Consider the following 11,457-nt stretch of genomic DNA (forward strand, 5'->3'; position numbering starts at 1 on the left):
TTGGTAAAAAAAATTTAAATTAGCTTTTGCTGTTAGCAAAAACAGATCTATAGTGTTTGGTAAAATAAACGTGATTATAGAAAAAGACCAAAGCAGACATCTTGATATAAGCAAATTTTTTAAAAAAAAAACATTTATGATCCTCACATAATTACTGTTTATTTTGCGGAGTACGTTCTCCAGAGAATGAGTGTGATATTTATATACTTAATTATGTAAATGCGTATATTTATTGTTGGAAATGTTGAAGTGGGATAATCTCACATTGGTTGTGTCTGTGAATTGACATATGTTTATATATCGGTTGAACCTCTCTACTTGACACCAATTGGTTTTAAGATGGAATTTAACAGAAAATATATATTTTGTTATAGATATTAGTTAAAGAAATTATAGGAGATAGTTTAATTATTGTGACTCGGTATAAAACTACAAATGCGTGTATTTTAGCATCGGTATATCTTGTGATTGCATATTTTTCTTGTTATATCATTTTTTGAACGACTCGACAAGGATATAAAATTTATTGTATTAAAAAATCGCTTTTGAAACTTTTATTAAAAGTTGTTTTACCAAACAGTTTGAAACAGTTAAGCTTTTAGAAAGAGCTAAAATTGGGCTTAATAAGCTTAGCCAAACAGAGCCACTGTATTTTCTTTTCTGCAAGTATACAGTTCGTTTTTTTTTTGGAATAAAACAAGTACGCGTTGAATATTGGAGAAGTACTACGATAAATTTTTATATGTTCTATAAGAATGTGGCGCTTTCTATTGTATGAGATTTGGTATATTTAGATTTGTCGTCACATGGTTAATGTAAACTAATATCGGAGCATATTCGTTACCCTAGTGCGAGCAATTTCCAAGACGTTTGATACCTAAATTGAATTTATTTCAATACTTGAACCGTGGATATTAAATACCAAAAACATTTACTATGCCAGTAAAAATCGTCGTGTGGTGAGCGGTCAGAGTAATATTATCTTTCTTGAGAAGCTATTGCTCATCGATACCAGTACCCAGCTGAAAAACATTAAGAACTACAACATCGACGTACACTATAAATAAAAATATAGACGTGATTTGGTGTTTGGTTAGAGAGAAAATCTTCTCTAACTGAATTTTTATTGAATGAATGTGATTACATCGATATTGTATTTGTATTCTTCATTTCAAGATCGATCTTCACTCCATCTTCTCCGATTGAATTGATGAATTATGGAGGACACACCTTCGTTCCAAAGACGAATCCTTGCAAATTGTGGCCGATGACTGCAGGTAGTATTTGAGATTGCCACATCGAGTAGTTATCGCAATCAAGCGTCACTGAAATTGCTGAGTTCAGAATTTCTGTGAACAGCGATCCAATGAACGACCGTTGCAGAGCGCTGAGGTGAGATGGCAATGAAGATCAAGCTTCAAACGCCATTGATAGAGCTTTGTTACCAAGATAAGAATATAGAGGTAATTTGGTGTTTGGTTAGGGAGAGAATCTTCTCTGACTTGATTCTTAATGAATGAATGTGATTACATGGATATTGTATAAATACATCGCTAACACTAGTAACTGAAACCGTTATTACATCACAGTCCTAATGACAGCTAGGACACGTTATCAGCCTATTAGCTTTCTCTTCTTCATCTGATGTGGCTGATGACGTGGTAGACTCTCCAACACCTATAAGTTTATTTTCTAGGGAACTTCAATACTATGTTCATTGTATGTAAACTGTATAATTATTATTGCAAATGTTACATGTATCATCGCGAACAAGAGAAAGTTAAATCCCACAAAAATGTGAATTCCCTTTGATTTCATCGAAATCAAAGTTTCCAAGGGCTAACGAAAAAAATTGAAAGGTTTTTTGGGGGTTATACACGTCGTTGAAACGGTCTTCCAGACCGCATGCCAAGATATCATGTGTAAGCTAAGTATTCCATTTCCAACCATGTTTGTATGTAAAATAAATAAATAATATGTATATACATAATTTCTTTGGCAAACACGTGGGAAAACCTTAATGTTGTACAAAGTCCAAATACAACGTTAGTCTTTGAACCCAACATGTATGCGTACACGGTAAATGAAATTAACAAATATTAACAAGGAAAATGGTACAAACTAAGTACAAAGATACAACCTTTAAAAGTTGGATTGTTGTAGAATTGAGGCTAGGGAAAAATCTGCTGAATAACAGTCTCGGCATTCCCGTTATATTGAGCAAGAAGATGAATAGCGTCGGCCCTCGGTAATGCCAGAAACTCCTGTCCATACACAGCGAGTTTGATTTTAATTATAACTGTGATCATATTCCACAAGAACGTAAAATGAGAAAGTGTGTGTGTGGAAGAAATTGGTGACTAACCATGACTTTAAGAATCGCAGTTTCATCGGAAACGGAGTCTCGTGAGGAGACTTGAGCGGGGCTGCTGTCTTCGGACATCCTACTGCTTGAAGAGAGGTCGGGCTGAGTAGATCCGACCGAAGACCTCTCTGCGCTCATCATCTTTGATGCGCACAGCCTGGGATTCGTCTCTTTCAACAAATCAATCTGCAACAGACCTTCGAACCGGTCTTTGCACATCTGAATCTTGAACCACTCGTGATGCGACTCAAGGGTCGTTCTGATTATCCTCATGAGTCGGGGTTCTTCTATTCCAAGCCTCTTACCGATCGCAACCTATCGAATAAAAACCAGACTTCTTACCTACGATTTCAATATAGAATAAGAGAAGAACGGCGAAAAGGGAAGAGGCATATGGTGTACGGGTACCTGGAGGGTATTGGCAAGTGCATTTAAGGGCAAGCCCTTTTCGAAAGGGTCTTCATTGGGCTGCAATAATGCCAACAATGTCTCCTTCAAAGGTTTCAGCAAAGACGGATCATTAGCAGCCAAGGGACCTAAATGAGAGCAAGCCACCTTCAGAGCACTTGAGTAATCCCCGTAACTCACTAATTTCAGGAATTCAACCTGCATTCAGTAAGATATATACATCTGTAATCAAGTATTTGGCCTTTTTTTTTTTAAAAAAAAAAAATTAAATAAATACTAATCAAGTCTCTTATGATTGAAACACATATACCTGCTTAAGCTGGAACAACAGCAAAGGATTTTGCTCGAAAAAATTGGGATCTATGGCGTTAACTTCATCAAAAACCTCAGCTGCCATCCCTTTACTAGCTAGTTCCTTCATCCCCAAGACAACTTCGTATTTGTCTTCCCTGATGTTTGAATTGGAATGTTTCTCCAAGTCCTGTACCAACGAGCCGTTGGATTGAAAAAGCGGCAATAAGCACACTAACTAAAATAACATCCACTGAACAATTACCTGATGTCCCTGTGAAACATACGAGATATTCGTGCAAAGCTCTTGCTTGGAAGGCGATTCGTTTGGAGAAAAGGCACGAGTGTAGTCCATAAAATCATCATGCCTTCCTTGCCATCTCTTGCGTTTATTCCTTTCTCCAACTCCAACTGTGCCTCTCAACTTAATTCTGAGGTTTTCAGATTGGTGAGAGCCACTGGTGGTACAGTCTTCGCGGATTACTGTTGGCTCAGAGGCGAACCGCAATTCCACATCGATTCCATCCATACTTGTAATGGAAGAATCCCCATCCGAATTTTTGTTAGCAATAGAATCCACCTCGAAGGAAAAATCTTTCGAGGGAGAAGAACCAAGCACGGGTTGCTTGACTTTCAAAGGTTTGGAAAGGGTAACTGAAGGTTCAGTTAGTATATATTAGATGAATGAATAAAATGAAAAGATGAATTTTAGCCACAAGCTACAATTAATAAGGAAAAATGCTTTAATTACCAGTGGGCGGTGAAGAAACAGAATCCACAATGCCCCTATACACACAATATTCACGTACAAGCTCATCAAGCACGAAAACATCCAGTTTCATCCGACATAATTCATTCTACAAAATGGAAACAATTTATAGACGGATCAGATATAGCGCAAAACCATAGATACAAGTAAACACGGAATTCTTTTTCAAAGTTTTTACTATATAATAAATTTATGTAAAAAGAAAGTCGCATTTGTTACGAACTTGTGTGCTATTTTTTCTTTTCTTTTTCTATATTTCATGAGTTGAACCCACAACCACCAATACCTTCGACGCCAGAACAACTGGATAGAAAAAGCCAGTATGTATTCTAAATTATTATAGTAACAAAAACTAATCAATAACCTGAAATGCCTGTAACAAGTCACCCTTTGAGAATCTCAAGCTGTCAATCGCCCCTTGTCTCGTAAGCTCTACAGCATGAGCAAGAGCTTGTATGTCCACCTGGTTTCAATGACATTCAAAATCTTAACATGATAGATAGCAAAGTATATATTTCACCCAAAGAAAAGAAGCCTTTGAAGAGGTGTAATGAGGTTGAGTTGGTCTAATGTATCATATTTAGAACCCAAACAAACCTGATTACACCAGTCTCAAGTATTTCTTATCTTGATATTTTTTTACATATTGAAAAAATAAATTAAACCCAAACTCATACTAACCCAGCCTACATGTATTCTCAATCCATAACTTATAGTTAGTATTGCTCAATTCAATTAAGCAACGGCCATTTTGTAAAATATGATCATTTTTGTTGAGCTTTCCTCCTTAAATAATAGTTTATAACTTAATGTAATTATTATTCATACATCATGTTTACAATCATAATAAAAAAGAAATTAAAGGATAAACATCATCTGGTCGGTTCAGTTCAACCCGATCACACCCCCATTGAAATCACAACCAATCCAAAAGACTTACAGTTTGCGTTGGTGACCCCCCAAACTTCTTCGGATTTTGACGCGCCGGTTGAATCAAGGACAAAGTTTAGTTTGGATGATCGGGTTAATTGGTTTAACGGTTCTCGTGAACACACTGCTAAGCCTATGTTACCTTATGCAGTAACAACCATGTCTACCACAATTCTAAAATAAGAAATCACATCATATCTTAAATCTCACCTCATCAAACGGAGGTGCCTCATATAATGACTCCTGGGGAATTGCAGGAGCGTCACGTTCCTCAATCAGCAACCTCTCAGTAAGATCTGATATCGGTGATGGCATTCCTTGTCGAAAACAAAATCCCTTGTGTATGCTAAGAGTTTAGAAATACAAAGACAAAACTAGAAATTAGCATATACAAATAGACAGAAAATGAAACCAGTAGATGTAGACAGAGACAGACCTTATCAAATATCTTAGAGCCATCGAAAATAATGGATCATAAGCATGTAAATGAGCTCTTAACACAGAGGACAATAATCCGGAAATGTCTAACCTCCGCTTCTCGGACCACTGTCAATGAGAGATAAATACTCGACTAAATACGCAAACAAAATAAATATGAAAGTTTTATTGTGATTACGAACATGCAATTCAAAGGTCATCCATCAACAAATTACAACCATAAAACAACAAATCGAACCTCCTTGGCCACTGGAGAGCTCTGATCATCTTTATCGTATACGAACGCAAGAAGAACGTGCTTGAATTCCTCGTACGCTTCCTAAACCAGAAAAACACAAAGTAAATCTACCAAGATCATTGAATTAAAGTTATTATAAATAATCTTAGACATATATGAATTATAAACATCTAAAGAATTTTCAAATACAGTACAAATATGGAACAAAGAAACAAATGTAATCAAGAATGAAGAGATTAAATTACCGGATATGCGTCCAGAGCACAAGGCGCGAGTGAGTCTCTCAAGCATTTAATTGCAGAGTCGCGATCCTTGGTGGTTCCTCTTCTCAACAGCTCAATGAATTTCTTTACAAAATTCGGAAGTAATAAATTATTGCCACAAAAGGAAAGAGACATTTCTATTCGAAATGAAACAAGGAAAACACATCCGCATTGAGTTCGAAGGTCAGAAATCGAAGAGTAATATCCAACACTTTCTCGTAATATAAACAGAAATTCAGCGATCGAGATAAACCTGCTTCTGCAACCGAAAGAGAAGTCTGTGATCGTCGAGAGTGAAAGGCGCGTGGGCTCGGAGGAGATCGATAGCGGTATCGACATCGCCGGACTCTAACGACCGTCTGATCTGACGAATGATCAGTCTCGAGTGGTACGATGACGACGAAACGGACGGAAACGATGACGGCGAAGGTGATGAATGTACGGACGACGGAGACGAAGGGGAGGCGAAGGAAGAGGACGAACTGACCGAGTCTTCGATCAAATTCTCTGATTTTGCGAAATCTATGACCAGGGCGTCAAGAGTTTCCCAGTTCACCGGCGTCGACTCCATTGTTGGCCTTTCTCTGAAGGAATTATCGGCAAAATTATTTTTGAGAAAAACAATATAATTTTCTTTTTTAATTTTGTAATTTTGATATGGATGTCAGAGCGGAGGGCGGCGTTATGCGGTCAAAATATCCTCAGCTTTATTTATTGTTAAATTAATTTTTTTTACTCTATTACTTTTTCGATTTCCCTAAATTATGTATACTTAATCCCGAATTAACAATGTCTAGTTTAATATTTAATGTCTAGGATAGAATTTGTCTGAAAAAAAAAAAAAAAAAAAAAAAAAACTACCAATGAAAAATATAAAATTTGAGCTATTTTTAAATTACCATATTTTCAAATGAAGGTCCATGAAATTTCCCCAAATAATTTAGCTCCCAAAATCTTTCGAATTTTAATGAAAGTCCACCGAAATAAAAAAAAAATTCTTGTAACCTTCTTTGAAGTAAGTTTTGTTTGTTTTTGTACATGGTGACTTTGGTGGTCACTACTGTCGTGACTCGTGAATAAAAGAATGTATTTATTTGTAAATTTAGGTTTAGATTTAAGTTAAATCGGAACGTGTAAAAGAATGCATTTATTTGTAATTTTGTACATTTATTTGTAAAAGAATGCAATTGTTAGTCGATGAATTAGAAGATTTATTGTTGAACGGTTGTACATTATTCATCTCAGTTCAGTTTTAGCTTTTTTGAAAACTTATTCCAAATCAAGAAAGATTCATCTTAATTGAACACAAAAATATAATATCCGGATTAATTCAGCCTTATTGATGGGTTTTCAATTATTAACTTTATTACAAAATTTAAATAGAATTTGATAGTTGGCAAATTTCTAATATATCACACTCTATAACTACGAACGATCAAATTATTAACGTAAGAAACTGTATTTTCCTATAAACAAAGTAGTTGATGAGGTGGTTTAACAAATTGGTCTCTGGTAATACAAACTCCATTTTGCATAATCCTATTTGTATAATCAAACTCTATTTTCTTACATTAGCTTTCACCTCAGCTTGATTTTTGGTTATTTATTGTACAATCCTATCTTAAAGGTGTGAGGTTCCATCTAAAACCAAGCTTGACAATTAGAGGAGTAACCCACAAGCCTTATAAAGAGTTCAGGATCGTAATACCCAGTCAATGTGGGACTATCCTTGATACACCCCCTCACACGCACAGGCACAGGCACACATTGGCACAGACACTGGAAGCGTGAAGTATAGGCCCGATCATGTAGCCCACAACCGAGAATGGGCCCCGCTCTGATACCATCTTACGATCAGACGATGAGAGTGTTTGGGAGAATTGTCTCGACTCAATGTGAGATCGAGAATCTGATTTCTCATTAACACAAGAAATGTACAGTGCGTGAGCTTATATACACGGAGTAACTAACATAACCAACTCAGCCTATCCGTGCTGTACACGTGTCTATACACAGACAAAAAAATAAATCATATGCAAATAATGAAACGATTGCGTTTCATCTCCAATACGCCCCCTCAAGGTGGACGATACATGTCAAAGAAGGACATCTTGCCCATAAGAAAACGAAGAACTGGTGCGCCAAGAGGCTTAGTCAATAAGTCAGCAATTTGCTGATGAGTCCGGACTGGAAGTAACTTCAAAGCACCTTGCTGAAGATGATGACGAACGAATTGACAGTCCACTTCAATGTGCTTTGTACGTTCATGAAATGCCGGATTAGTGGCAATATGAATCGCCGCATTGTTGTCACAAAAAAGAACAGCCTTCGCAGATGACTTGATCTGGAAGTCACGCAATAGTTGTTGGAGCCAAAGAACTTCACTGGACGCTGCAGCGATAGCTCGATATTCGGACTCAGCAGAGGAACGAGACACGGTGGACTGCTTCTTGGATTTCCACGAAATCAGGGAATCACCTAAGAACACGCAAAACCCGGTCACGGATCGCCTAGTATCATGGCACGTGGCCCAGTCGGCATCAGAGAAGGCTTTGAGGTGAATTGAGGACGAGGAAAGGTAAAGTAAACCCAAACCCCGTCGAGACTTGATATACCGAAGGAGATGACGAGCAGCTCGCAAATGAGTGTCACGGGGAGCTGAGATGAACTGACTCAGTGTGTTAACACTGAATGTGATGTCACATCGAGTGATTGTTAAATACAGTGTCGGGAACTTAAACGTGTTTTTCCAGCGAAAGAATGCCCCAAATATAGTATTTTTTTTTTATTGAAAAATCAAATCTTTCTGTCTTGGTTAGTTGTGAAATGATAAAAAATAAAAAGTTTACCTATTATGAACTCGTAAAACCAATTAAGACTACAAATATGCAATCTATAATTCAAATTGCAACAAAATAAATTTTTTACTCAATTTTTAATCGACTGCGTTTATTTGAAAGTTGGGTTTTATCATTGTTTTTCATCATGGAAACGATAATCTAACTAAAAAATCAACACAAAAGGCAAAATAAACCTAATTAATCAAACTAAGCTTAAAGCCCAAGAATCAAACCAACAACTTTAGCACTAAAACCAATTGAAGCTTTAGGCCCAAAATCAAGGGAAAAAAAAAAAACAACGATGTCCTATCAACCTTGGACTTATTTGCACAAGCACTATCAGCCATATCCACTAAAGCCATGTCCGCATCGGTCTCTTCATCCATGACTAATGTTGGGCGTTAGAGCACACGCTCAAAGAAAATCATACGCGTCGATCGCTCTCTTTATTTGATTTTTTTAGGTGACGAAGTCCGAAGACTCATTCTCTGGCGAGAAGAGAACGACTAGAATGTTGAAACGACCTCTCACTAGTACACGTGGCCCATTAGGTACCGCCTCATCTCCAACATGTGTGCTCTTGAGTACTAGAATAAATTTAATTGACATTTAGAGGCCAATTCCTTGAAATAAAAGCTTGAAGGAGCAAGTGACTAGATAGGTTTCATGTATAGTTGGCATTGTAGAGGGCTCATAAAATTAAAAACAAACAATGATTGGCTGTGGTTCACTTGTGTGTGTCCTGAAATGGAACACGACGGCTTTGGTCTATCCATACAAGTGTGTGTCCCCACTCCTTCTTCTAGTCTCGTCCACTTGCTTCCTTTTTCTTCTCTACTTGCTCTAACACAATACCTAACATCTCTAATTATTGGCTCGACATTGACAATTCTATCTCCCCAATCATATGCACACTCAAAATCTAGACCAATCAATTCACTCCCTCCACAAAAGATAGAGATTAGATTCATTGAGAAAGAAAGAATACAACCCTATATATGCACGTTGGGGGACCAAAAATCATTACAACAAACAGCAAAATAAAAACATTGAAAAGGCACACACATGAATATAAGCAGCAAAAAAGAAGTAGGAAGAAGAAGCTGGTCCGACACTTGAATTTGAATATAGCACACACAGCAAGAAAGTATAGGGGGGTAGGAATCCCCTGCGGCGGGTTCCACAGTAATTAGCAGGAAGAAGGACGAAGGTCGATCTCTTGGGTCCACGCTCTCCGGTCCTGCACATGTAAATGCCAGTACGTCTGAGCCAGCCCATCCGGGTCCATTGCCACGTCACCACCAATCATCATTCCCTCTCCCCTGCTGCAACTTGATCCAACCAAAGATTAAGATAGACTCTAATTCCAGAATCGAATCTTCATTTCTTTTGTTTTCATTTATTACAATTCAAAAAAAAAAATAAGGGAGGAGAATCTTCTTGGATCACACACCTGGGCGGACCAATCAGACCGTCGATGATGATATGCGCCACGTGGATTCCCATGGCCTGAAACTCTCTCGCCAAACACTGCGACAGTGCTCTCAGAGCGAATTTCCCACAGCCTGTATCACAATATAATCACATCATTTATTCTATTATTTCATTTCATTTCATCATTCTCCTATGTATACGTACATAGATCGGTGTAACCAGCAATGCCGGTGAGTGAAGCCGAGCAGCCGGTGAAGAGAATCGTTCCTCTTCCTCTCTCAACCATTCCCGGTAGAACCTTTTCCATTGATTTCATTTTCGATTAGTAACTGATTAGGTTATGAAAGATAAAACATTCAAATGATGTATATATATATACACACACACACACCAGTTGAGCGCAATGGAAGGCTCCGACGGAGGAGACGGCGATCGATTTCTCAAAGGAATCGACGCGAATGTCGGTGAATCTCGTCGGATTCTGATTCGCCGTCGGAGACGATGGCGTCATCATCGCGGCGTTGTAGACGAGAACCTCGACGAAGCCGAGCGAGAGAACTCCTTCGAAAGCCTCTCTGATGCTCCGAGACTCCGAACAGTCGATCCGAATCGCGAACACCTGTGCCTTCTCTTCCCTCGCTATCTCATCCGCGAATCTCGACAGCTTCCCTGTAAACACCGCCCATAATTTTCAATGTTCAGAAAGAAAAAAAAAAATCAATATATATTATTATTTTACCTAGGTCTCGGGCGAGAATCGCGACGGTGTATCCTTCATGAGCGAACTTGCGAGCGATTGAGCGGCCGAGCTTCGGTCCGACTCCGACGACCGCCGCGATACCGCGGCTGGAAGCCGGTGAGGTCGCGATGTTTCGCATCCTCTCCGGCGGTGTTTGGTTAGCTATAGCTTGCAAAATAAGTTATTAGGGAAGTTTTCGTTCTGAGAGGGTTTTTGGATTGAACTTTCATGCTGCTGTGACAGCTCATTATATATTACGGTGACTGACTGGCGTAGTTTTTTGTTGATAATTTTTTGTAATATCAAAATAAAATAAAAAGCAATATAGTTTTTAATCTTAGATATTATTATTTTCTATATGATTTCAATGATTTGACTAGGATTTTCAACGATTCACTCTCCATGTGGACCAAAATAGATATATAACTAGGTTTCAAATCCCAATAATGAATGGTAACTCGTATACATCGAATTTAACTTTTGATTTAGAAAAATATCGAATTTGTACTCTATATTTAATTAAAATGACAAAATCATATCCTAAAATAGATAAATATGTCACAAATATTTCTTTTATTAACTTTTTATTAATGTTGGTTCAGATATTTATATGTTAACTTCATTTTACACTTATCCATCCGCGTGTCCTATATGTAATTTGTTGAAAAAAAAAATGAAAAAAAACTAGACTCTAAAATATCTTGAAGAACACAGATATAAGAAAGCATAAAAATCGACATTC

The 11,457-nt window shown here is 37.6% G+C and overlaps 2 protein-coding genes across 4 annotated transcripts; both read right to left on the reverse strand.

Annotated features, from left to right (window-relative positions):
• Positions 1-1,939: 1,939 nt before the first annotated feature.
• On the reverse strand, positions 1,940-6,374 carry LOC149398909 (Ran-binding protein in the microtubule-organising centre protein). Of its 2 annotated transcripts, XM_089613512.1 has the most exons (13): positions 5,956-6,374; positions 5,685-5,786; positions 5,440-5,520; positions 5,200-5,309; positions 4,974-5,109; positions 4,774-4,800; positions 4,198-4,296; positions 3,816-3,921; positions 3,330-3,718; positions 3,084-3,254; positions 2,774-2,971; positions 2,366-2,680; positions 1,940-2,264 (listed from the first exon to the last, which is right to left on the reverse strand). In XM_089613512.1, exons 1-13 carry the CDS (start codon positions 6,271-6,273, stop codon positions 2,172-2,174), a joined length of 2,145 nt encoding a protein of 714 aa, XP_089469638.1. In that variant the 5' UTR covers positions 6,274-6,374; the 3' UTR covers positions 1,940-2,171. The 2 variants fall into 2 exon arrangements, with proteins under 2 accessions (XP_089469638.1, XP_089469639.1); XM_089613513.1 differs by lacking the exon at positions 4,774-4,800.
• Positions 6,375-9,153: 2,779 nt separating this feature from the next.
• LOC149398910 (NAD(P)-binding Rossmann-fold superfamily protein) lies at positions 9,154-10,983 on the reverse strand. Of its 2 annotated transcripts, none has more exons than XM_089612785.1 (5): positions 10,716-10,983; positions 10,368-10,645; positions 10,181-10,274; positions 9,996-10,107; positions 9,154-9,873 (listed from the first exon to the last, which is right to left on the reverse strand). In XM_089612785.1, the coding sequence occupies exons 1-5, from the start codon at positions 10,852-10,854 to the stop codon at positions 9,732-9,734; spliced, it is 765 nt and encodes a 254-aa protein (XP_089468911.1). In that variant the 5' UTR covers positions 10,855-10,983; the 3' UTR covers positions 9,154-9,731. The 2 variants fall into 2 exon arrangements, with proteins under 2 accessions (XP_089468911.1, XP_089468912.1); XM_089612786.1 differs by having other exon boundaries at positions 9,156-9,867.
• Positions 10,984-11,457: the final 474 nt, after the last annotated feature.

Source organism: Urtica dioica, chromosome 4 (genome assembly GCF_054948205.1).
Source record: "Urtica dioica subsp. dioica isolate 48M chromosome 4, U.dioica_male_clone48M_v1_H2, whole genome shotgun sequence".
NCBI classification, from domain to species: Eukaryota; Viridiplantae; Streptophyta; class Magnoliopsida; order Rosales; family Urticaceae; genus Urtica; species Urtica dioica.

Bases quoted from the DNA above. Each gene is read 5' to 3' on its own strand.
- LOC149398909 (XM_089613512.1), bottom strand. From the start codon at position 6,273: ATGGAGTCGACGCCGGTGAACTGGGAAACTCTTGACGCCCTGGTCATA. The intron at 5,310-5,439 runs GTTCGATTTGTT...TCTCATTGACAG, and splicing joins GCTCTCCAGTGGCCAAGGAG to TGGTCCGAGAAGCGGAGGTT. The intron at 2,972-3,083 runs GTATATGTGTTT...TACTGAATGCAG, and splicing joins TGTTGTTCCAGCTTAAGCAG to GTTGAATTCCTGAAATTAGT.
- LOC149398910 (XM_089612785.1), bottom strand. From the start codon at position 10,854: ATGCGAAACATCGCGACCTCACCGGCTTCCAGCCGCGGTATCGCGGCG. The intron at 10,646-10,715 runs GTAAAATAATAA...CGGTGTTTACAG, and splicing joins GATTCTCGCCCGAGACCTAG to GGAAGCTGTCGAGATTCGCG. The intron at 10,108-10,180 runs GTACGTATACAT...ATTGTGATACAG, and splicing joins TGCTGGTTACACCGATCTAT to GCTGTGGGAAATTCGCTCTG.